Source organism: Centruroides vittatus, unplaced genomic scaffold, assembly GCF_030686945.1.
Source record: "Centruroides vittatus isolate TY-2023 unplaced genomic scaffold, ASM3068694v2 contig_345, whole genome shotgun sequence".
NCBI classification, from domain to species: domain Eukaryota; kingdom Metazoa; phylum Arthropoda; class Arachnida; order Scorpiones; family Buthidae; genus Centruroides; species Centruroides vittatus.
In genome coordinates, this window is record NW_027122170.1 from 1,023,489 (window position 1) to 1,050,726 (window position 27,238).

General features: G+C 30.6%; 1 protein-coding gene across 2 annotated transcripts in view; it reads right to left on the reverse strand.

The window, feature by feature from the left end:
* The window catches only part of aub (aubergine), an 80,297-nt gene that overhangs the window by 4,963 nt on the left and 48,096 nt on the right, over positions 1-27,238 (reverse strand). For both annotated transcript variants that reach the window (XM_067269017.1, XM_067269018.1), the window contains exons 6-17: positions 9,736-9,816; positions 9,457-9,651; positions 8,804-8,912; positions 5,351-5,474; positions 5,155-5,272; positions 4,928-5,042; positions 4,669-4,856; positions 3,955-4,106; positions 3,757-3,881; positions 3,441-3,624; positions 2,862-3,012; positions 2,400-2,525 (exon numbers count right to left, since the gene is read on the reverse strand). In XM_067269017.1, coding sequence (XP_067125118.1) covers positions 2,400-2,525; positions 2,862-3,012; positions 3,441-3,624; positions 3,757-3,881; positions 3,955-4,106; positions 4,669-4,856; positions 4,928-5,042; positions 5,155-5,272; positions 5,351-5,474; positions 8,804-8,912; positions 9,457-9,651; positions 9,736-9,816 — 1,668 coding nt within the window. The remainder of the gene's footprint in view (positions 1-2,399; positions 2,526-2,861; positions 3,013-3,440; positions 3,625-3,756; positions 3,882-3,954; positions 4,107-4,668; positions 4,857-4,927; positions 5,043-5,154; positions 5,273-5,350; positions 5,475-8,803; positions 8,913-9,456; positions 9,652-9,735; positions 9,817-27,238) is intronic.

Consider the following 27,238-nt stretch of genomic DNA (forward strand, 5'->3'; position numbering starts at 1 on the left):
ATTAATCCTCTTTCTCAAAAAAAAAAAAAAAAAAAACATATCTTGCAGAGTTTCTTGATGTTCTTCATTCAAGAGTTCTTGGCATTCTTCTGTCGTCAGATCCGTTTCAGGTGCTGTTATGAGCTCTTCAATGTTCTTTATTTCTCAGATGTGATTTTTGTTATTCCTTTAGCTGCTCGAGTCTTCTTGATTATACTGTATCTTTCTTAAATAAGATTAAACTGTGGTCTACTGTAGGCCTGTTCGAGCCATACTGCCCAGCAACATTACGCATCTTCTGCCCACTCTCTACCTTTGCTATTATACTCTCACCTTTCGAAAAAAAAAACCCACACAAAACCTAACAAGTGTCCGCTCGACAGTCTCGCGAATACTATAAAAATATTGTTTCTGTTAGGAAAATAAAAGGCTGGAATTACAAGAGAGAGTTTCAAAGTTCGGAGGTATACTATCCGATCAGTATATACCAGGTTGAGGAACAATGTCGACGTCTCCCGCACTCAGAAAAGTTTTGAATTGTTGCCCGAAGACGAGGAAAGACCAATCGGTATTCATTATTTTACATCGCTTTTTCTTGTGTTTGTTCCGTGAGGTGTTCATTATCCAATCATGTGTTATTTTTCTGAACACAAAAATCTTTCGCAAAAGAGTTTATCATCTGATTTGTTTGTTAACTGATCACCCACTGTATTTCATTCTCTGCCATCTGAAATCAGATGATGTTTGTTTATTCTTTATGTGAGATCCAGGACTTTAAGGTATTTTATTCTGTTTTTAAGATAATTTTATATATATATCTGGCACAATTGGTGAAAAACATCGCATGAAATACAGATCTTTTCTGTCAACAAATGAATGAGAATCTTAACAGTCAGCTTGCAAAATGATAACATCTGATTGTGAAAGGAGAGAAAAGTAAGTAACACTGTTGCATTGACGCAACAGTGTCACTTACTTTTCATCATCATTGCTGTCACGCTGTCATAAATGCATTGCTGAACTTGCACCTGTAAAATCAACCTTCATTTCTAAACAACTGCCGATCACAAGATAAGTTTCCCAGGCTAAAGGCATAAAAGGACGAGACACCGAGAGTTCTGGACATTTTTCATAAGTCGCATCAAGGCTACATTAGTCCAAATAGAAATAATGTTCGAGGAAAAGACTTGCTCTCCATATAAGGATCAAACGCTCAAACACCAAACGGAGTGTGCAACCATAAGGAGGAACAACACTTTTGCTATATGACCGAGGAAAGCAACGAGGACAAAGCCTGCCATACGACACCCCCATATACTCCTTCGTCATCAATGATCAGCATTTGAGGTATTTAAGATAAATATCTGTAAACTCTCTCCACATTTTGAGAAATTAGAAATAGCCTCACAGCATAGGGACTAGAATAGACAACTCATTGTATAATTTTATGTTATCCACATTTAATTACCATATCATTTGAAATTCTTATGTATAACCTATATTTAAAGTTATTAAACATTTACTTGTTGAGTTTAAACCTGTCTGCCTGTCTCATTCGGTACCTGGCACCTATCAGCTTACCCATTGAAACCTTCCCACTCGATTTTAGCCCTCCTAGCCATCCAAAGACACAAGCAGGTCTCACTGACCTGTTGCTGTGTAAGTGGCATTTTAGGGATCAGCCTGTGCCCTCGGCATCTCACATTTAAAACAAGCCACACATTTTTATGTATTCTAAGAAATTAAATGTTATTTTACATTTAATTTCTTAAATTTGCTCACAGGTGTTGACGTCTGTTTAATAATAATAGGTTATTGGCATTACATAATTCTATTAATAGTATCATATACATTTTTGTGGGGAATAACATTTCAGTGTGCAGTGTTGGGTCATAGGTGTGCCACAAATAGAAGAAGGTTGCAGAACACTGCTCTAACATACAAATTTTAGTATATATCAAAGGAACTTTTAACCAACAATTTCAGGCATTTTAATGTGCATGTATCTGACAGTTTTACATGCACATGTATGTACAGTACATATATTGCAATTTTAAACACATTTAAGCCTTGCCCTTATTCATAACTAATTTTAGTAATCATCATATAATCCATCATTCTTGACAAAAAAAATTTAATACTGTATGTAAGTAAATAATATTGATGTATTAATTTGGAATATTTTAGGTTAGTCATAATATTTGGAAAGGAAAAGCTTTGTTTATAATCTGCATCTTTATTTCATTCACTGTTGTACTCATTTAATAAATCTTTACCGTAAAGCTTACCCCCTAACTTTAACAATTGATCAGTAAGTACAAATGTTTGAGAGAGGGAGGAAAAAATCAAAAGTTATAATAATTAATACTACAAATTTAAAAATTAAATTGAATTATATGTAAAGAAAAATTGTATTTTACCTTCCTGGTCGTGTAACTTCCGAATCCACAATTGTTCCAGGAGGAGGATTTGCAAAGCCATTGTTGTGTGTCTTGAAGAAGCGGGTCGAAATACGCTTGTTTACAATGACAAAGGCAAAACGCACTCTAAAGTTAAAAAATTTTAATTGATTCACATATAATATATTTCTTTTACTTTTGAAATCAGCTATAATAGTACATCAAGAATTATTCTAAACAATAACTTTGGTTCAAAAACAAGATTTCTAATAAGTGTTGCCTTTATGAAATCAAATATCAGTAATTCTGGCTTAAAAACTTAAAAAAGCAAATACATATTTTTACTTTTAATACTACATTTCCTCTATTAATCTTATTAAATTTTTGAACCTAATATCCATCAAGATTTAAAATTTACTAATTCAATAAGTATCTTTGAAGAAAACTATATGCTGCAAGCATTTTTAAATTTACACTACTTACGGATCACTGTAAGTTTTAGACAATACACTTTGTATCTGCTTCAATTCATGATCCAGAACATATCTTATTTGACCGTCTGAAACACCGTCTCTGTAGAACAGTATAATTTGTGGCAACGTTCTATTGCATTTGTGGAACTGCTGCAGAGCTCCTGTTGGCAATAAAAAATATAATCAACTGTATTTAATAAAAACTACTTTAATTATCATTATTAGAACAAAAGCAACAATACAACAAATATTTAAGTTTCTTATGTTTGCAATTAAAAACACAATTTTTGTATTTTAACAATTATTTGAATTGAAACAAATTGTTTCATAAATTCTATCTCATTTTATAATTTCAATAATTTAAGGTGACTTAGCTGACTCTTTTAAATTTATTTAAATACTAAACTGAAAATAATAGAAAATTAAGCACATATTATTAATGTTAATTTTTGACAACCTAGTGACTAAAATGTTATTTTGAAACAGCAATCATTTGAAATCATGTATGTATTCCGTATTGAAGAAACAAAAAAATTTATTTACTTTTCACAAATAATTTTTTTGGTTAACAATACAAATTAAAACTTACTTGTCATATGAATACTCATAGTATCAGACATCTCTTGCCAACCTCCTGTCTGATGAAAAGAAACCTGGGAATACCATCTAGTCAGAGATTTATTCAAACTGGCAACAAATCCACCAACAGAATGACCCTTGCGACTAGAGTCATGGTATGTATCAAATCCAATCACCATCAGAGGAGTAGACAACTGAAATTTTTACAAAAATTTAATATTGCTTTTTGGCACCAAAACTAATTTAAACTACTTTACATATTAAATTGTTATATCGTTAAATTCAAAGTTTAGATTGTCACTTTACAGCAAAAAAAATTGCCTTACCGGTATGTTAACTGCCCAAGCCTCTCCTCCTAATTTACAATTAAGCTGTATTCCTATTTTTGTTGCAACAGACATCAACATCTGTTTTTTTGATAAAGTTCTTGCAACAATTACTTGTGTAGGAACTAATGAATAAATATGCAAATTAATTGTAATGGTATTTAAATGTAGTTTCATTTAAGGAAACAAATTTCTTACCTCCAAGATCTACACAACCTAATTTCTTAATAGCATCATATCTGTCTTTACTAGTATTTGGTACTAATGTAACAATCATCTGGATTCCTGGATTATATGTTGAACGCATTGCACTTATATATGTGTTAGGTCTTACATCATTAATAACCGTACTGCAAAAAAAAAAAAAATTATTTCAAAATACTATAATGTTGATACTTTTGTAACGTATTAAAAATTTATTAATAAATAAGAACTGTCTTCTCTTCTTTTCAGAGCAATATACTTTTACAGTTTTAGATTATGAGATAAATTATTTTTATATGATAAAAAGTTTTTTAAATCTTAGGAAAAATTCTTTTTATCAATACAATTGCTCAATTACAAATGAACAACTTTGAATAATTAAAACTTGAAAAATGGCTTTATCTAATCGTTTTTATTTAAAATTTTACCTAGATAAATTCATTTGTGGAAACACAGAATTGCCACCTCCAAGTAATAAGCAAAAGGATAAGGAATGATATTTTCTATCCTTGTAACTAAATATTAAAAAGTCAATTTCTTCTGGCTAGCCTTTAATCATTATGACAAAGTAATTCTTACTCATCTAATTTTTTTTATTTATAATTACATTCCATCTACTTAAAGAATAAAAATAACAAAGATAAAAGACTACAAAACTTTAAAATGTCATAGTATTTGTTAAATTTATACAGAGAAATTTAGTCTTACATATCAGGTGGTGAGACTTGCATCCCCATTGGAGGACAGACTCTTCTTAAAGTCTGAACAAAATCCTCTGCCTTGCTTCTCTCTTTAGATGGTGTAATAAGAATCCATTTAGTCAGAGGAATTGACACAAACATAGACTTGCCCCGCATCTCTCTAGAAAAATCTGCCGTTGACGGATCATATGTAGACTAAAAGAAGAGAACCTTTTAGAAATACAAATAATACATAACAATAAAAACAAAGTAATTTTAAAACATACTTGAGCACTCTTGTGCAATATTGTTTCTGACTGAACCACTCTTGCTTCCATTTTCACCAATTCATCTGCAAACTTGATTCCCCATCCATCCATCTCTCTCCTGATTTGACTATGTCTATATATATATATTTTTTGAAATATGAATGAATTTTTATATATATATAAAATTCATTCCAAAATAAATATAATGAAGTGTATATTTTTTTATTCTAAATAAACAGACTAGCCTGTTAATGCGGTTGATAAATGTCAGCAAATTAGACACACGTCTGTCGGGTTCTAATCTTGTATGCTTCGACAAGTCTCTCATCACACGAAAATCTGCTCTCATTTCATCAGTTATTCCTATAAACAAAATAATTTTATGTATAGTAATATGTAACAATGACTTCAATTATTTTAATTTTAAAAAAATCTACACACCTGTCATGCAGCATAGTTCCGGTATGAGATATATGAGATTTGATTTCTCAGTTCTCAGTTCTCTCTGTCTTGACTTACATAAGAGTAATGGCTGCCTGCCATCTCTGATAGTTATGTCATATTGCTGAGAAATAAAAATTTGAATTACTTTTAAGAACAAAGTAATTTTTATCATATTTAACTGCAAATACACACACATTTTTGTCTACTGATTCAATTTGCCAAGATAATAAAAAACAGTATAAGATACTAAATTTATACTATATACATCTGAACCCAGTTATAATAAGCATTAGAGGACCAGCAGATTTCCTTGTTATAACCATTACTTATGTCACTGCTCTTCAGATGTAACAACTAGAGAGGAAGAATGGGCTGCTGCTTTGGGCACAAACACGTAGGGAGTGTTCCACAGGTGGCAAAATTTGTAGCTACGTCACCGATTAGTGAAATTTATCTTTTAATTTTAAATAAGTTGATTCAATATGTATAAATATATAATTACATGGTTAATGTGAGCCTAGGTATACAAAATGGCGACCGTCGACAATAACCTAAACGCGCCTATATTTAAACTTTTTTAAAACTAAAACATTTTAAAAATGTAAATTTGCTACTTACTTTTTCCCTTGCTTTTGGTTACTTTTCCTACTCTTGGAACAGAAACGAAAAATAAAAAAGTCATCATACTACCTATAAATTCAATCGATGCATGGACAAAGTGAATTACAAGATTCTATACATCAGTGGTTCGAACAAAATTTGCCTGTATTGTACATAAATTTTCCTCCTCTTAAGAACTGCAGTCTTACGATTCACATCTCTCGCCTTTTCTTCTATGATAGGCAGCATCTCCATAGAGGTTGGCACCTGCGATCCATGGCCACCTAGCCTTCCAAGTGTCGTTCATGTCGTCTTTCGGGTCGGAAATCACTATTACATATCTTTGGTTATGACAAATTTAACACGTTTAACACACACTTGCACACTTTTAAACACATTTACACACTATAAACACACATTTAAACCATGTTTAAACACATTTACACACTTTAAATGCAAATTTGAACCACATATAAACCCTTTACAAAATTTTTACCCCACTTACACAATGTTAACATACCTTTAATACACTTTTATGATATTTAACACGCATTAAACACATTAAGGACACGTTTAACATGTTAATTACGATTGACAAACTTTCCTCCTCGATAACTTTAGACTTCAAGTAAATTGTACAAACTTTAAAAAAACAGACACTTTTAAAAAATTAACAACGTGCATAATCCGTCTACATCGTAACCAAAATTCAAAATTCACATTACTCCTCATGTTTCCTGAATGGAATTTTTTGATGGATATTTGCATACGAAGGCATCATTACTATCAGCACCATCTACATTTCTTTTCTAAAAACACTTGCCATCGAGGTTACCGGAAGCGCCGCCATTTTGTATACCTAGGCTCATATTAACCAATTACATTATACTGTATTTTCATTAATAGTTATATAAACATAATTTATTTTTGCATGATTAAAGATAATACTAATTAATAAAAAGACTAACTGAAATTGGGCATGTTATCTACAAATCTTGAAATTGATGTTTTGTAAGGAACCAAGTCCGAGCGTTATTTTTATTTTACTTTTATTTTGCTTATTATTCTATTTTTGTTTGGGGCTTATGTTTTGTTAGGACGAAGGTTTCCTCACCATTCACCTTCAGTAATTAAAAAGAGAAGAATTAAAACCCAACTCACCGACGAAAGAAAAGCGCCATAGGACTCACGCACATTTTCGCGCCCCGAGCGGCAAAGAATAGGTCCGCACCGAGAAGAGGGGGGGGAGAACCCACAAGCACGAAATAAAACTCGCTAAACCTTAAGTAATAAAAACGTCCCGGAAAGAATTGTAAAAACAAATAATGTAAAAGGTTAGTGAGTAAACTGTCGGAAAAAGGGCTGCCAGACGATGAAAAACGTTATTGTTAGCATTTAAGTATGTAAATGAGGGGAGTGACCGCATTCAGAACTGTGACGTCACCTCACACTATAAATCCCGAGTCTCAAGTGAAGACGGAGAGGTGAATTCTGATAGCAACGAGCTTGGTGAGCTTCGCAGCAGTAATAGAGAGGTGTCCGATAGGATCTCGAATAAGTTCCAAGGTGATTTTGAAGTGATTCGAAGTTTGGATCGACAGTCTGAGAAAGTCTTGAGAGTTTAAGGAAATAGGTTCCGAGTATATTGAGGTGACGCTTAGGATTTCTAGTTTATAAGAATTATTGTTATAAGTTAAGCTTTTTGGTTTTGTCGGATTCCCAAGGGGAATAGTTAAGTTAGATATAGATTTGAATTGAGAATTGTCGGGTTGACTTTGTTGAATTTCTTAGAATAAATTATTGTTTGATTTTTACTTAATATTGTACATAGTTATTGCTAAACGATTAATTAAATCTTTGATTTTTTTCTATTGACAAATATTGTCTTTATTTAATTCGGTGCACGCTTAAAGTCCAGGCCTGGCACGCTAACGCGAATCCGAGTAAAGTACCCGGTAGGTTAACGGTTGTTTCCGACACGGTAGAGTCGATAATCGTTGTAAACTAAAATAGTACTTTACAGTTTGTTTTATTTTTTCATAATGTCAACACTGTTGGAGATGACAAAGAAAATTTTCTACACACTTAAATGTTTTTAGCACCACATTGGAATGTGTGAATATTTTCTACTCTTTCATAAACCAAGAGACTTTTCTTAATATTATACATCTTTCTCATACAAAGGTTCATTTCTAAGTAGAGTACACAGTAATTTTACAATCACAGTGACAATTAGGTAAATTGGCAGAGTAGAGCTGTAAGTTAGTCAAAAAATGGGACAGTTTCCAAAAAGAAAGTCAAATGATAGGCCTCTAATCCATGCAGGTCATAAAACTAAGTAATCCTTTCAGTTTTATCTCTTCCAAGAATTCAGTATTGCATTTCCTACTATTGTACTTGAGAACAATTAAGAATGATTGTTTTTTCATAGCTACCAAAAATTTACTTGGTATATCCATGAAGTAACTCTTTATAACTGAGAAATGTATGAAAATACACCTAAATAAGAATTGTTATGGTATTTTGCTTGTACATCCTTGTTTGTTGTAACAGAGTTCAACTAAGTCATTTCTATACATTTATATCCTAGACAAGTGGCAGAAATTAAAAACTCACAAAAATATGAAGAATAGTTGTATTACCAGATAAAACATCTTGTTCAATCAGATATGATGTACATTTTATACATTCTGAATAAAGATGTTACTTGAATAATTTAAAGCTTCACATTGTACATAACTTTGTTAACAGTTAAATAATTTAATAACTTTGTCGCCCATTACAAGAGAATTTTATAATAATTCTTAACAGAAAAAATATAAAAAAATTATAAACCTTAAATATTCTTACCCTTTTATAATACTGCATATAAGAAATCCTCTCATTTTTCATCTCGAAAGTATGAGTTGGATCTTTGTCAAAATCAATATCCTCAATTCGGTAAGTACGGTTATTATAACTGAAAAAAAATTTAAAAACTCAGTACAAACAGAAACAAAGTTTAAAATTTTAACTGGCATTGTTTTATACATGGGTCTATCAGTGACTTTCTAGCAACCGTATTTCCAAATCATTGTCACATTAAATGATTGTGTGTGGCTAACGAAGATCAAGTAATAACAACTATGCATCATGGATTACTAATCATCAATCACATAATCATATAAACTTCCACATCTAAAGCATACATTAAACATAGGTATTTCCATTTGATATCACTGACAATTAGTTTTTTTTTTCCAGAAGCCATAGCAAGCTGAAGTAAAATTTGATGTTGGTTCTAAACAGTTGTTTTCACCATTATCCTTGTCAATTTACTGGAGAATTAATAGGATAATTTTTAAGAATTTTAAATAAATTTGCATTTCTGGTAAAGATAAAAGTTAACATTCATTATATACAAGACTTAAAATGTATTTATGACTAACAAGTTTAAAATTTATTAAATGTAAACTTAATGCCAGTCAGATTATTTTTATGAAATATTGGTTAGAAAATATTACCGAGTCATCACAATTGCACCAGCTAATTTTTTTATACAATTATCCTTATAATTTCTTGCATCTTCCTGTGCTATGTGTGTCATCTGATCAAGTACAGTGTCTCGTCTTAAAACTTTATGGACTGTGTCAACTGCCATCATCATGCCAGTTTCGTGTTCTTGGATAGAAGTAAGAACTCCTCTCCACAATTCAATGCTGCAATAAAAATTATTTATGTATATATTTTTTTCCTCCATTTTTTTTGCATTTATCAAGTAAAAATAAATTTAAAATTCTTACCCGTGTTCCGGGATTTCCGATACCTCCGATTTGTCAAAAAAGTGACGACCCAACAACAAAAATTCTAAATGTTGGAGATTTCTGGAAAAAAAAAAAAACTATTGTTTAATACTTCAAAAAATGTCATAATAATTATGAATAAAATGAAAATTAATAAATTTTTTTCATTCATTAACTACAAAAGTTTTCTACATTTTTTATTAAAAAGTTTTGTGAAACAACAGCTAGAAAGTCTACAATCTTTGAACTCTTCTCTTTCATAAATCACACTTTTGTGACCTCAAAAAATTTTTTGTATGCCAAATTTGGTTTTTCATACATTTTCAGCCAACAAACATTTTTAAACTACTGTGCAATCGAATTTTGGCCCTGGTTTACTTTCCATATCATAAAAATCACTAGTAGTATAAATATGCGATTCTAGCTCACCTAAATACGAACACCTCAGAATGTGAACGATTTTGAAATTGTATGATTTTTAATGACTTTTAATCATAAAATTTTAAAATCAAATAACTTAAAAATCATAAAAAAATGATTAAAAATTAAACAATTTTCAAAATCGCTCACATTTTGAATTATTCACATGGCTCAAAACGTTTATAACTCAAAATTAGAAAATCATTCAAAATGTGAATGAGAAAATTAAAAAATACCCAAAAAATAATAGATTCAAAAATAAAAAAAATTATCTATCAATATGTAAAAATCTTCCACTAGGCATATCAAAATAATTATATATTTTAAGAGACTATAAAAAGTATTCTTTTTTAAAGGTGTAGTGGAAGTTCTCTTCTTCTATTGTTGTCATTATTAAAGTTGGCAATGAAATAATCTCTGACTCTTTTAAAAAATGAATATTTAATAAAAAACTCAAAGTTGGAATCATTTTTATTCAATAAAATTAATTAAACTCAATGATATGTGCTTCATTCTAATCTCACAATCTTTCATACCTTTGTATGCAAATTTTAAATTTTTTAATGCTTTAATATCTTTATCTGTCATTTGTTTATTAAATCTTTCTGGCAGAAAAACTTGAAATTCTGTTTGATCATAATCCTTTAGAACTACAAATATTTTATCACCATCATTAGTGGATAATGATTTAAAATGAGGAACTGAATATTCGTAATCAATTGTTAGTTCGTTTAACTTTTTTGTGGGAGTATTTTGAAGTTTACCAATAGCATTTAGTTCAAGTTTTCAGAGTCTCCATTTATATAGGAAAAAGTTTATTCAATATAATTTATAAATAACTAGCTGACCCGGCCACGCGTTGTTGTGGCTCAAAATGTATCTATTATAAATGTGTAACACTTCCCCCGTGGGAGAATTTCAAAAAATCCCTTTTTAGTGTATATTCTGTTGACGTCACCTATTAAAACGCAATTAAAAATGCAAAAAACCGCATCTAAAATAGTATAATAGAAGCCGAGTTCTTCACGGTAAGCCTTAATTCCGTCCATCTCCACCCAGTAGGGGGAATTTCGACATGTATATTATATAAAAACACGTGCGTATTCGAATGCAACGTTGTGTCAAAATTTCAAAGGAATCGGTAGGAACAAACAAACGTTGTATTTTATTTATATAGATAGGTAGAAAATGATCTGCTTTAGTCCATTCTCACAGAAAAGCATAATGCCTCACAGATAAGCAAACTTAGGTCGTCTGAAGTTAGCGCCATCTGTTGGACATAAAAGCCTTAATCTATATATAAATATATTTTTGAAAGGGGGAAATGGTGATCTTCACATATGCCACAAACCTTTGCGGGAATGTATTAAACAACTTCCCAAAGTTTCGTGGCAATCGGATAAATGGTGTGGTAATGCATGAAGGACAAACACACACACACACACACACATACATACATTCGTTTTTATATATAAATAATGAAATATCATATCTAAAGATTTTATCATCATCTGCCTCCTCGTAATACAATTACAATTTAAAATACAGAAAAAAATCTGTATCTTTTACATTGAATGAAATAGTTTCATTCGTGATTATAAAAGTTTCTTCTTTCTGTTTTATAAAAGAAAATACTAGTACAGATGAGCATCGAATATCCAACCCCCGATTAACCAACTGCGTTCTAGTCGGCAAATTCAAATGTCGGCTAGTGATGTGGTGCTACAATATTTGGTTGTGTCTTGGCTACTTTAATATTATTTTTGTTAAATTTTTGCATGTTTTAGCTGGCAGCACTGGCTCGACCATGAAAGGGAGGCTAGTATTTAAACCAAGCCTAATACACTATACTAATAATGTATTTTTTCATACTTTTTGGTTATCCGACCGACCCCAGTCCCCAATTAAGTCGAATAATTGATGCTCTACTGTATATCATTGATAAATATACTCACAGATATACTAGATAATATATAATCGCAAAATAAATTTTATGAATAAATCCATTAGATTTAAACATGCATTTTAAATTGTAATTTATTCTATCACTTTCACTAATAGGAAAATCATCCTAAAGTTAAATAAAATTCTGAACCATAAAGAGGAATTCTAGCTTCACTCATATACAAAAAACCCCTTAATACAAATGAAAAGTTACTTGAAGTATCTACATAAAATTTTGTAGCAGCCTCAAAGTCACATGTAGGATGTGATAAGTTTATTATTTTTTAATTTTTTGCAAACACTTCGTCTTTTATAGTTAAAGCATTATTCCCTAAATATCATTTATTCACAACATTTTTGTCTTCCGTCGGATCATCAATTTTGCATTGAAAACTCTGTTATATAGTTTCCGACATTTACTGTCTAATTTCTGAAGTTTTTCACTCATTTCTGTACGAAATTATTAACACTTAATTAAATCTAAATCATTAATATTTTTTTAAAATCAGTTTTATCAGTTATATGATCATCATCTATTATTTTTAATTTATTAGCATTTTCTTTTGCAAAAGCTTGAAAATCTCCATTTAATTCACTGATTATTTCTAATTTATTATCTATATATTCCTTAGTTGCAGCATCGTTTTCATTCATTGGATTCCCACAATATTTTAAGATCTTATTTTGCATATCATAATTTCCATCATATGTTAATTTGAAACCATTGCCAGGAGGACCTTCTTTTACTTCATCATAATATTGACCAAAAGGAAACAAAGCCATTTATTTACTTTAAAGTTTTAATAGTTTCAAAAGTCTTGTTGTACATATTCATAAATCCTTTTATTTTTTCAAGTAAAACAAAATAAAACCTATATGATTTAGCAGGTGTTTATCTCAATTCGCCAAAGAATTCAACTTTCAGATTACCAACATTATTATAAGAGGGATGATTAGAAACATCAAAATGAATTATAGGATAAAGTCTCCCATAATTTGTATAACTTACTAAACAACCAGATTCTGTACTATTTGTATTTAATCCCACCAAACATTATAATCTTATGTTGAATATTTGTCGTTATTAATTCTTAACCAGCTTCTCGTCATATCTAAGTTATTGAATATCATATTATTTTGATTCTGACTGTTTTCCTGTTCTTGATATTGTAGGATTACAAAAATATTTCTAATTTCATCTGTAGTTGTATTTACAATTATTGTGCCACTAAAGCCATTCTGAACGTTACTTTTAATTAATCTAACAGAAAACGAATTAATTTCTATATCTGATGAAAGACTTAAAGATAAACTATTTAATTTAACTTGTTGTTCAGGATATAGCTTAATATATGGTAACCAAAGTGAAATATCTGATATTATAACTTTATAATTTGAATTGTCAACGTTAGTATAGATCATATCGTTATTTGAATTTCTCCAAAACATAAATCTAACATCAATGTCTGTTATTATTTTCCTAAAGTCGTTGAAAAATCCAAACATCTGTTTAATTGGAATCCCCGTTTTGACCGAGACTGTACCAGTTTGACAATGTTGTCCCAGTGTCCTGGACAGTTTGTCATTTTGTCCCAGTTATTTGGTAAAATTTTAAAAGCAATTAAAAATAAAGTAAAATTAGTGCAGCCTTGAGTAAAATAACAATTTGGCAATTAATAAAGTTTGATAAAAATTGAAGAGATTAATCCTATATTTGCAGACATCAATAGAAATCATTATGCAAAGAAGAAAAAAATTAAAGATGATAAATCACTAAGAAAAGCATACGAAGAGAAGTTAAAATTGTATCAGGATAAATTAATTAAGTTTATTTAAACTTTATAGAGAAAATTTGAAAGTTTTAAAGTCTGTTTCGCAATCATTTAAAATTAGTGGAGAAGAATTAGTTAGTGAATTAGAAAAATTAAGTGATAAGCTGTTGAAGAAGATAAAAAAAGTGTATAATAAAATTGTTAAAATTCTAGATCTACTATTAAATTTGAAAAAAATAACTGATATTTTTGATTTTTTTCCCTTCCTAAATTAATATTTTACCTCTAAATTACAATATTTTTGAATGTTTGAGAAAACTACAACCCTATCTTTATAAACCACATAGAAACAGATTTTATGAAAAATTTAATTTTAAGTATAATATACTTTTGTAATTTAAGAAATATATAAATTTTAATAACTAGTTTTTTTTTTTTTACTGAACTAAAGAAAGGTTTGTTGTTCATATATATTTTTGATTTTTTTTTACAGAACAACAGTAGATTCCCTTTTATCTGGTCTTGCTTTAGTTGGCCATGTTTTTGTTGATAATTTTTTTCATGAATCAGATTTCTAATTTTAATTCTGAGAATAATATAGTACATTGTAATGATCTTGTAACTTTCTTTGCTGTCAGTGCTGTTTGAATCAGTCACTTGGTACAGTAGAGCATTGGTCACCCGAATCAATTCCGAACCCCACTGGGTTCGGAAAATCAGTTTTGCGGATAACCGATTATATACGAAAAAATACATTATTAATATAGTATATCCCATGTAATTAGTATATTAATATATCTCAATAATAGTGTAATATATCCCATGTTCAAATTTTTCTCCGTTGCGTGTCGCTTTGCAATGAATTTTCGTCGTCGTTAGGCCTAACGAAAATTTTTATTATAATAATCGTGGCTATTGTATCGTTAAAAATTATTTTTTTATTTTGTACAAACAAAATAAATATATTGAAAAAAATATAAAAATTTTACTTTAGAAATCAATCTAGTATCAAAAACTTTCAATTTAGCACGACGCACGTCCCGACTAAAAAGCTTTCGGTCGATCGGCATTCGAATAATTGACGCTCCACCGTACATATATTTTTGGTGTTCGTTTTAAAAATGTTAGGCTTGAACAAGTGGAAACAGTGCTAACTATTGGAACAAAATTAAACGTTAGAATGTATTGATATAATAGAAACAAATCCTGTAAGATGGATATGTAATGAACTGTCAGAAAAAGTTAGAATGAATTGTTGGCAGAGAAACCAAAAATTCCTCAAATACTTCAAAACATAAATAGAATTAGAATAGGCTAGTTTACAGTAGTCAAGTTACTTTATATCAGGCAATATTTAAAATGGTGTCAAATGAGTTAGTGTGTGTGGCATCTCGGTAATAACAACTGTAATTGGGAACAAATTATTGAAAATCATGGTAATTGGGAACGATCAATATGGGCGAGAAAGTGGATTAGCAGAAGAGATGGACTTAGTGCATCTGCAACTCCAACTCTGTTAAAAGAATTGGCTTCAGAAGATAGAGAATCATATAAAAATTCTCTACGAACGTCTGTAGAGCAATTTGAAGATCTCAGTATGATTGTTAGTAAGAAACAAAAAAAATCAACATATTTTAGAGAACCAATATCAGCAACAATGAAAATGGAAATCACATTGTTATATAATGAGTGGTGACAGCTTAACATCTCTTCAGTATCTGTATCGTGTTTCAAAAAACACACTATCTGTGTTTCTACATATGGTTCTTTCTGCCATTTATTATGGTTAATACATAATTGTTAAAAATGTTAAGCGAGTTTCCGGGCAATCCTGAATCATATCCTTCTCTTGGGTATTGGTATTAGAGCAGAAGTATGACAAATTGGAATTAAGTTGTTGATGGATGGTGGTTTTATAAAACATTGTACTTTTTGTAAAGTTGAAGAAATTTACTTACCTTTCCATTACTTGACTAATTATTACTCTTATTACTCATGTGTTTTGTTGCAATAATAATAACAATACAACTTTACTTTTCAAAATCAAAATGAGGCTGTCTTTGACTAGCATTAAAAAAGAATAGTCACACTATTCAAGTTGTTATTCAAGGCAAGTAAAAAGTTGAAAAAACCTCAACTGCACTTGAAACCAACTTTAAAGGATATTTCAAGTCAAGTAAATAACAGGTTCACATTGGTCAAGTGGTTTCAAGTTACTTGATTTCAGGTCGCTTGAATTCATGTAACTTAATTAATGTGAAGGAGCCTGAAGTGTTCTCAAACTGATATACCACAAAGCTAGGATAATACATGAATTGTATCCATACTGAAAGAACAACAAAGAATAACATCTTAGTGTCTTTAGATTAATTGGCTAGTTGTTTATCTGGTAAATTAGATGTCTTTTGTGTGTAATCTGAGATATAAACAAGTTCTATTTTTAAATTTTTTTTAGTAATTTAAAAATTGAAAATGTTATCCTTATTAAACAGGGCTTAAAGCAGTCATGGCAATAAAAAAAAGTGAGAAAAGAGAGTTCACACTGAAAAAACTAAAAAAGCTAAGAGTGTTAAAATGAACGAAAACAGGCATTATTAAAAAAACACACAAACGCACACATATTTTGTATTAATAACATTGCATATATTTGATTGATTATTAAGTGGACTGATAAGATTAAATATGAAAATAGTTAGGCTGAGTTTATACTCCAGAAAAGTGACCAGTAAGACTGCATTAAGCCAGAACAGGCCCGCATTAAGTTTTCATGTGTCCCGTACAGAATTCCCACCGTTACACAGCAAAGCAAATGGAATAGTAACATAAGTACCAGAATGTGTTTCCATATAACATGCCAAATTTCAAATGCCATTTACTTTCAATGTACATTTTTTGATTTCTTCATAAAAAAATGTAATTAAAGAATAAAAAAAACAACTTCTGGCAGAATCAGTGGGTTGCATGTTCATTATATAGCAGGGGTGGGCAAGCAAAAGTTCAGTGGGAGCCGAAATGTAGGTTTTGCAAAATGCATGGGAGCCACAGTCCTGTACTTTTTTTTATTCTGTACTGCAGTTCTGTACCTCGATTTTATTATATGATATAAAACAAGTATTGAATTTTTTTAATAAACATATTTTCACAAAATTGTAGAAATAAAACTGAAAAAATAATAATAAAAAGCAGAAATTAACACTTTCGGCAAGAGCCACATGAAACTCAAAAAGAGCTGCATGCGGCTCTCTGAGTCGCATTTGCCGTCTGTTATATAGCTATACCACTAGTAATTGTAACCCAATCATTTATTTGGTAATTTTATCAATATTTTTTAAATGATTAAAAATAAAATTACAGAATTCATTACTGGTAATACTAGTCTCACAAATCTATTCCCCTGAATACAATAAAACAATTTGTTAGTCATTCGACCCACAACTGACAGAGAAAAGAGTTTATGAAAACAATGTATTTAAACATTTAGCAGTTTGTTGTCCTTTACAGTGGGGAACCGGCAGAGTCTATTACTTTCACGGGAGAAAATATACAAAGTTTTCTACTACCCTGAAGTTGAAAAATAATACAATCCCATGAAATTTAACAAATCTGACCTTAATAAGTAAATGATGAAATTATTTACAGAGAGTTGATATTTGATAAGTTTAGTTTTTTGCTCTTATACGAGGTGTGTTTTTAAAGTAAGTACCGTTTTGAAATATAAAAAAACAAGCAAACATTTTTAACAAAATTTTTATTTATGTGAAAGCCCATATTTTACACTACTTTCCTACATAATTCCCATTAATATTGAGACACTTATCGTATCGTGGGACCAGCTTTTGTATTCCATTCTCAAAGAATGTTGCCGCCTGATGAGACAACCACTGCAGAACGATCGTTTTGACTTTGTCGTGATTGTTATGGCGCTGCCCTGCCAGATGCTTCTTCAAATGCAGAAACAAATGATAGTCACTCGGCGCTAGGTCGGGACTGTATGGAGGGTGGTCTAATTGTTCCCAGCCAAATGATGTGATTAGGTCTTGAGTTTGATTTGCCGTATGTGGATGAGCATTATCGTGGAGCAAAACGACACCCTTGTTCAGTAAGCCCTGCCTTTTGTTTTGTACTGCACGGCAGAGTTTTTTTTAAAGTCTCACAGTATGCAGCTGAATTGATCGTTTCACCATGAGGCAAAAAATCAACAAGCTCTGTATCTGTCCCAAAACACCGTGCACATGATTTTCTGAGCAGAAATTGTTTGCTTGAACTTGACTTTCCTTGGAGATGGTGAATGTCGCCATTCCACGGATTGTTGCTTCGATTCCGGTGTAACGTAGGCCACCCACGTTTCATCGCCTGTAACAATACGGCTTAAAAAATCATCTCCCTCGTCACTGTAGCGCTCAAGAAAAGTCAATGCACTAGCCAAACGTTTGGTTTTGTGCTCCTCAGTCAACATTTTCGGCACCCAACGGGAACACAACTTCCGATAATTTAATCGTCCAGTCACAATTTCATAGAGAACACTTCTTGAAACTGCAGGAAACTCTTTAGATGAAGATGAAATTGTGAATCGTCTGTTCTCTTTCACTCTACAGTCCACTTTTTCAATCAAATCGTTGATAATGACTGAAGGTCGCCCACTTCGCTCCTCATCGTGAATGTTTGTGCGGCCATTATAAAAGCCCTAACCCATTTTCGTACCATTCCATCACTCATAAATAACACTTTCACCATAAACTTCACTGATTTGGCAATGAATTTCAGCCTCTTTCGAGCCTTTAGCACTGAGAAAACGAATAACGGCACGCACTTCGCAGTTGGCGGGATTCTCAATGAGCGGCGGCATTTCAATAACACACAAACAACAGTAAACACAGTCGACTGCAGCACTCCAGCGGCGTTATATTAAAACGGTACTTACTTTAAAAACACGCCTCGTAGATCAAATTACAGAAATTATAAATAAAAATCTCATTTTTTAAAAATTAAAATCATAAAATTTCGCTTACAAAATATCGAGATGGAATGCATGCTTTTTATTTTTATAATTGCTTTGTAATTATAATAAACATACATTATGTATAAAATTACATTAAAATAACACTGTAATTAACGTCTGAAATGAAAAAGCAATTGAATCGAGTCTCGCCTCCATATTAATTAACGCGCATTGGTGTAGCCAGTTTGTTATTGGGGGACCTAGTAGAGGCTGTAATTTTCTGGGGAGGGGCACCAGGTTAACTGGGGGGGCATGCCCACCCATGCTCCTTCCTGGCTATGCCCATATTAATGCACCACAGTACAGTCAAACCTGTTTTTATGCAGGGGATAGGGACCGCATTAAAAAAAACGCATTAAAAAAAATCTCACGAAACTTCACGAATGGCTGTAAATAATAGTTTTCGCAACACAATTAAAAAATATTTTTTTTATGCGGTCAACAGGGACCGCATAAAAAAAGTCTCACATAGAAAATAACTCAAAACCGTACGAAATAGAATTTACTGACAACAGATGTCAGCACTTGACTGCATCGTCTGGTCTATCGTCTGTTTTACATATTTTTGTCCAGGTGGTGTTTTGTTGACTTAAAAAGTAAATTATTTCATTTTTCGCATATTCATGCAATAATATTACTATAATAAGTGCATTTATGCTATAATAAGTTTATTTAGCTATAATAAGTCAACGTAAGACATGACGAATCGCACGAGACTAGTCGCCAACTATACCGCACAAATTAAAAATTCGCATTAAAAAAATCGCACATAAAAACAGGTTTGACTGTAATTAATTGATCACGTTGCACCAAATTAAATAATTTATAAAAATTAAAATAATAAATACGTTTATAAAATGGCTGTATCTGTTCGCAATGATAATGTAAAACACACTGTACTTATAGTTTAGCATTTCCAATATTTAATTTATTTTTGAATTTTAAAATATAAGAAAAACAATTTTTTAAATAAAGTTTTACGCATTTATATCTGCAACTTTAGATAATACAAAGATATAAGAATCCATCAAAAAAGTTAATTAATAATAATTAAATCGAGAAAAAATATAAGTTTCTTTCAAGGTAAGGGAACTTGTGAAAAGTCAGGTACGCGATCACGTGACACCCGTCTCCCCACTTTACGTAACCAAATGGTCGAGGTTGAAATAAAACCCCAGCAGAAGTAAAAGCAAACATCGGTGCATGTATAGGACAATAAACTTGAACGGGAGTGAAGATGAGACATGACACCATGTAATTTATGCTAATTACTTTCTAATATTAAAAAATTAAAATCTTCAATAAATTATAATTAAATTAATTTTTTGACTGAGTTTGACTAGAAGCATATCGAAAAGCTAGATTAAAGTGAAAATAGCAGTTTTTCGACGCTAAATATTTACAAATTAATTTTTTAATTTGGTGCCGGATTGACCGCAGCTGTTCGAATGCGCACGCGCGTGACGAGTTTTATAGTTTCTGTCGAAATGGAAAATGAAGGACACCGTTAGAATGCAGAAAACCATAGTGCATGCCAAATATATAAGCATCCACTTAAAACCAAACTTTTGTCTTTGTCTAAAGATTGTCTCTACAGAAGTTATTAATATTTAGGATATTAGTTTAAAATCTTGTATTTCCTGGCACAAGATTCGCTCGATCTTTAATTTTACAGAGTGCTAGAAAGATACAAGCCTTGAAACGAGTGTCCTACAACGTTTTATTTAATAACAACAGTAGAAATCAAATTTATTATGGCTCAACAATTATTATTTTCAGTTTTTCTACGGTAGTCAAAAACGAGTGATGTCATCATTTAAGCTAAAAAATAGCAGGCAGTTGGAAAGAAGTTTGCTTAGCAACTTACTTCAGAAAGTATTGGGTTCTATACGATTTTCCGTTGCTAAAACATGAGTTTCTACTGTTAGCATTAAATAAAATCTATTTCTTTCTTTTGTCCACTGCGCTTAAATAAATACAAATACTAAAAATAATGCTGTATAAAAATCACTCTTAACGCCGAACTAGAAGTGTACTTGACTTAATGCAGCGTGATTATATCGAAGCGCTGTGGAGATCAGTATTTCACAAGGATACAAGCAAGGAGAACCCACGTGCAAATTCCTACAGCATGTGCAGAGTATCAAGCTTTGGGAAGCTCCTCGTTTTGTTAGTCTATATAAATGTAGAACACTACATGTGTATACGACAGTGCCTTATCATGTCGCGCATGGTCCATAAAATATACGGGGACGTGCTGGTCGCTATTTCTCTCCTGAGCGCATTTACAGAAAAAAAATTTTACATGGGAAGTGAAAAAAGCTAAAAAAGTGCATTTTTCTCAGAAAAAGCTAAAAAAGAGAGTCACTTTAAGCCTTGATTAAAGCACTGCTTATGAAATAATTCTATTGCTGTTAGTCACATTTATTGCTTAAATATAACATTTTAAAAAGTAATTTTAAAGTTCACGTTGAAAAGAGAGAACATAAGGAAGCATTATATATTAATGAAGCCATTCGAGAAATTGAAACAGTGTATGAAGATTAAAAACATTTGCGATAGATAATATTCATGGTCATATCATTCCTATTGATTTTCTAGAAAATGCAAGAGAGTTTGTTGTGAACAAAATACAAGAAATATTAAAAGATAAAGACTTGAAAATTAACTTTAAACTATTCTGTGAATATAAAAGAAGAGGAATATCAACATTTTTCCCTCAAAGACTGATAATAAAGTAATATTGAAATCAGATAATATAAATGAATACAGTAGTGAACCGAAAATCAGAATCAATTGGGGACTGGGGTTGTTCAGATTAGGGATTTGTTCCGATTACCGATTATGTACGAAAAAATATATTAACCTGTCCGATGTTCAAATTTTTCTCTGTTGCGTGTCGCTTCCTGTTGAATTTTCGTCGATTTTAAGCCTAACGAAAATTTTTATAATAATAATCAAGGCTATCGTATCGTTAAAAATTATTTCTGCATTTTGTACAAACAAAATAAATATATTGAAGAATATAAAAACATGAAAATTATACTTTAGAAGTTAATTTAGTATCGAAAACGTTCAATTCAGCACGACACAGTCCAACTGAAAATCGTGCCGATTACCGGCGATTCTGATTTATGAGTCTCTACTGTATTATGATAAAGTTATTGAAAAGTTATTAAAAGAAATGGATGATGTTTAAGCAAAAGGATCAGGTTGGACTTTGAGTCAAATAAATAATTTTGAGTTGAGAATTAATAAATATTTTCCATTAAGAGGAGAATCCTATATAGATTTACCTAAAGTAATCAAAGATAAAAAACCTGTTTTAAAAATTAAGAATGAAGATCAAGAATGTCTATCTTAGCTTATTTACATTCAGTTCCTAAAAGTGCTGAGAGAGTTATAAAATATAAACAGTATGAGCAAGAGTTAATTTTAATAGAATTCATTTTCCTGTTGCTATACATGACGTTAAAAAATTTGAAAAGAAAAACAACATATCTGTTAATGTATATAGTTATGACAAAAGATATGTTATTTATCTTTTAAGAATAACTGAAAACAAGTTAGATAAACGTGTTAATTTGTTATATGTTAAAAAAGAAGAGAAATCACATTATTGCTTGATAAAGAATTTATCTCGATTAATTAGAAGTCAGCTTACAAAAAATAGGCATAAGATTTTACCATATGAAAGATGTTTCACGTACTTTTATTCAGAAGATAAATTGAAAAATCAATCACAAAAATTATTGTAAAACAAATAAGCCTGTGAAAATTGAAATGCCTTGCAAAGATGAACAAATTGAATTTAAAAAGTTGAATCACTCCTCCATTTGTCATCTATGCAGATTTTAAATGCTTAATAAGAAAAATGCATACGTGTCAGCCAAATCCTGAAAAATCATATACAATGGCTTATCAGAAACATGATCCCACGAGTTTTTGTTATTATGTAAAATATGCTTATAATGAATACAAATCACCTGTTGTTTATAGAGGACCAAATGCTCCAAAGAAATTTGTGGAGATGTTAAAAAAGAGGCTGAAGAAATAGAGAAATTTTATAAAAACATTAAGCCCATGGAAGAGATGAAAAATGATGATCATATATGTATTAAAGTTATTAAAAGTGATGAAAAGAAAGTTAAAGATCACAATCATCTAACATGGAAATACAGAGGCCCTTCACACAAAAGAAAGCTGTAATTTAAATTATAAGAATCCATCTTTTATTCCTGTGTTTATTTACAATTTAAGTGGATAAGATGCACATTTATTTGTTAAGGTTCTTGGATATGATAACAGAAAAATTAATTTAATTCCAAATAATGAAGATAGATATATTTCATTTGGTAAAAGTGTTGGAAATATAAAATTAAGACTCATTGACTCTTTTAAATTTATGGCTAGTAGCATAGACAAATTATCTAGTAATCTTCAAAAAGAACAATTTAGAAATACAATGAAATATTTTCCCAAAGACAAATTAGATCTTGTTATTCAAAAGGGTATTTATCCCTATGATTATATGGACAATGAATTAAAATGCAATGAAATGCAATTATTATCAAAACAAACATTTTATAGTGAATTGAATGAAAGTGATATATCTGTGAGGAATACAATCATGCAAAAAAAGTATGGAAAGAATTTAATATTAGAAATATGGGAAAATATTCTGATTTGTGTGTGAAAATAGATGTTCTAATATTGTCTGATATATTTGAAAATTTCAGAGATGTATGCATTAAAACGTATAAACTGGATCCAGCATTTTATTATACAGCACCTGGATTATCATAGGATGCAATGTTAAAAACAACAGAAGTTAAATTAGATTTATTAATTAAATGATTATGATATGATTTTAATGCTTCAAAAAGGAATTACAGGTGGAATCTCCCAATGTTGTAATAGATATGGCAAAGCAAATAATAAATACAGGGTGTTTTTTTAAACTGACGGTACTCTGAGACATCTGTAGAGCAATCTAACAACTAGACTGTCGCCAAATTTGGAAGAGTGATTAAGGACGACATGGGAAAGAGATTCCACAAAGAAAACAGTAGTACCCAAATTCGCCAGTAGGGGTGAATTTGGCGCTGTTGTAGCGAAACAGCTAAGAATTTGTTGAAGGTTCACAGACTGCACTTGTTGAAGGTTTACAGGGGACTGTTGCTGGTAGTAGCAGTGCCTGGAGAGTGGCACGACGATTGAAAATGACGCCTTCAACGGTATGGCAAGTTCTGCAAAAAGTTCTCCAAGTACTATCCATACAAGATAAGCTGCCTGCAAGAATTAAAACCAATCGACCATGCTACACGGTTGACATTTGCTCTGACATTTCTTGCTGTTTCACTGCAACAGTGCCAAATTTACCCGTACCGGCGAATTTGGGTACTATTTTTTTTCTTTGCGAAATCTCTTCCCATGTCGTCCTTAGTCACTCTCCCAAATTTGGTGACAGTCCAGCTGTTAGATTGCTCTACAGATGTCTCTGAGTACCGTCAGTTTAAAAAACAACACCCTGTATATGAAAGGTTATAACGAAAAGAAAGAATCAAATTATTTAATGTATTTAGATGCTAATAATTTATATGGATGGGCTATGAATCAATATTTACCATATGAAAAATTTAAATGGTCTGATACAAATATAGATGTAACACAAATACATGATGATTCAGAAACTGGCTACATTTTAGAAGTTGATCTAGAATATCGTAAAGAATTACATGATTATCATACAGATCTTCCTTTAGCTCCAGAGAATAGAGTGCCTGATGGATCAAAACAATCAAAGTTATTAACTCGTTCAGACTCTGGCGAATTAAATACTTTTTAATTTTAATGTAGTTAAACATAAAAACGAAAAAAAAATTATAGAAATGTGTTAATTTTGAAGAAAAAGCTTCAAAGTACAATTTCCTTTGTCTCGCCTTAGCGCGAAACTTGACACCAGATGTGTCATTGTTTACACAGCTGGATGACCTTGAGAACAGCTGGTGTCGTCTTTCGCGGGACATTCTCATGAAACTCTCAGGAGGAGAAGGGTAAAAAGTAGGGTGAATACTAGATGGCGGTATATTTCTAAATATTTTTTTAAAATTACGATTTTAATTGAAATTTCCAACCCCCTCGACTTAATTAAACGTATATATAATAAAATCTATTAATTAAAAAAATTAAAAAACTATTGAATGCTGTTTTTGACATCAGAAAATAGCTTTAAATAACTTTACCGAAGTAAAATCGACGCACTAGAACTTTAGAAAGATGAATAAAGTTTTATAAAAAAATCCCATAAAAAAACCATTAAGCGTTAATCGCGTGTCATTAAAGGTTAATTAAACTCGCAATAAAATTTTTTCGCGCGGGTAAAAATTTTTCAAAAAATTTGGAGACTTAGAAAACATCCGAAAAATCAAAAAAAAAAAATTTTTTTAGGGGTCCTAAAGGACCCCATTTTTTGTAACGCTATACAACTTGCCCGAGATATCTCGGGCTAAGGGCTGAAGGCGTTAACAACACTTTACGATAAAGAAAAGTATGTAATTCATTATAGAAATTTAAAACAGTGTCTACAAATGGAATTGAAGCTTAAAAAAATACATAACAGTTTTAGAATTTAAACAATCAAACTGGCTAAAGAAATATATAGACTTGAATACAAAAATGACAACAAATGCTAATAATGATTTTGAAAAGGATTTTTGTAAACTAATGAATAACTCTGTATTTGGAAAGACAATGGAAAACATAAGAGAGAGAGTTGATATCAAATTATGTTGTGATGCAAAAAAGGTTGAAAAATTGATTGCTAAACCTAATTTCAAAGATAGAACTATATTTGCTGAAAATCTTTCGGCCATTCACGTGAATAAAATGAAAATAAAATTCAATAAGCCCATATATGTGGGAATGTGTATATTAGATCTATCAAAAACTTTAACGTATGATTTCCATTATAATGTTATGAAATTGAAATATGGTGATAATATAAAACTATTATATCAAGACACAGTTCTTACATTTATGATATAAAAACTGATGATTTCTACCAAGATATGAAAGGAATGACTAATTACTTTGATACATCAGATTATAAAGAAGACAATGAATATGATATACCTAGAGAAAACAAGAAAGTTTTAGATAAAATGAAAGATGACAATAATGGTAAGATAATGACAGAATTTGTTGGATTAAGATCAAAAATGTATGCCTTGAAAGTTGAGAATAAAGTTGAAAAGGAAGCTAAAGATATTAAAAAATGTGTCATTAATCAGAGAATATCATTTGAAGATTATAAACACTGTTTATTTAATAAAAGGGAGCAATATAGAACAATGAATCTAATTAGAAGTAAAAAGCATGAACTTTATTCTTTGAAAATACAGTAGAGAGTCATTAATCCGAACCCCGGTAATCGAAACGATTTTCAGTCGGACTGTGTCGTGCCGAATCGAACGTTTTTGATACTACTAGATTTACTTCTAAAGTATAATTTTCATGTTTTTATATTCTTCAATATATTTATTTTGTTTGTACAAAAGAAAAAAATAATTTTTAACGATACAATAGCCTCGATTATTATTATGAAAATTTTCGTTAGGCTTAAAATCGACGAAAATTCAACAGGAAGCGACACGCAACGGAGAAAAATTTGAACATCGAACAGGTTAATGTATTTTTTCGTACATAATCGGTAATCGGAACAAATCACTAATCCGAACAACCCCAGTCCCCAATTGATTCCTATTAACGACTCTACTGTAAATAAGTTAGCATTATCACCGGATGATGATAAGAGGCATATATTAGAAGATAGTATTCATACATCTGCATTAGGCCATTCTTATATAAATGGACTCTAGAATAAAGAGGGATAATTTTTCAAAACGAGAGAATTGAAAGATGAAGTTAATTGGAAAAAAATATCGGAACATCAGATTTTCTCTGAAAATTTTATAAGACAATTTTAAAAAGTGGATATAATAAATGAAATCTAACTTTACTGTAGAAGAACAAAATTTTTTTTTAAATTTGTTAAAAACAAGGATGGAATTTATTTTAAACCAGTTGATGAAAAAAATATCGAAATAGATTTATATAGTATCAATAAATGTCTTTTCTGTCATAATGAATTAAAAAATGAAAAAAATATTGATAAATTTGGAGTATTTTGTAATAAAATCCATAAAGATATTTTTTATTCTCATGAAGTTGATATTATAAATATTGGAGGTAAAAATTCAAATATAGATTTTTTGCCACTAAGTTTATTTCAAAATAAATATGATGTTTTGGATTTCTTAAAAAAAGACAATATATACAATTTATCTTTCATAAAGAAAAAGGTTGG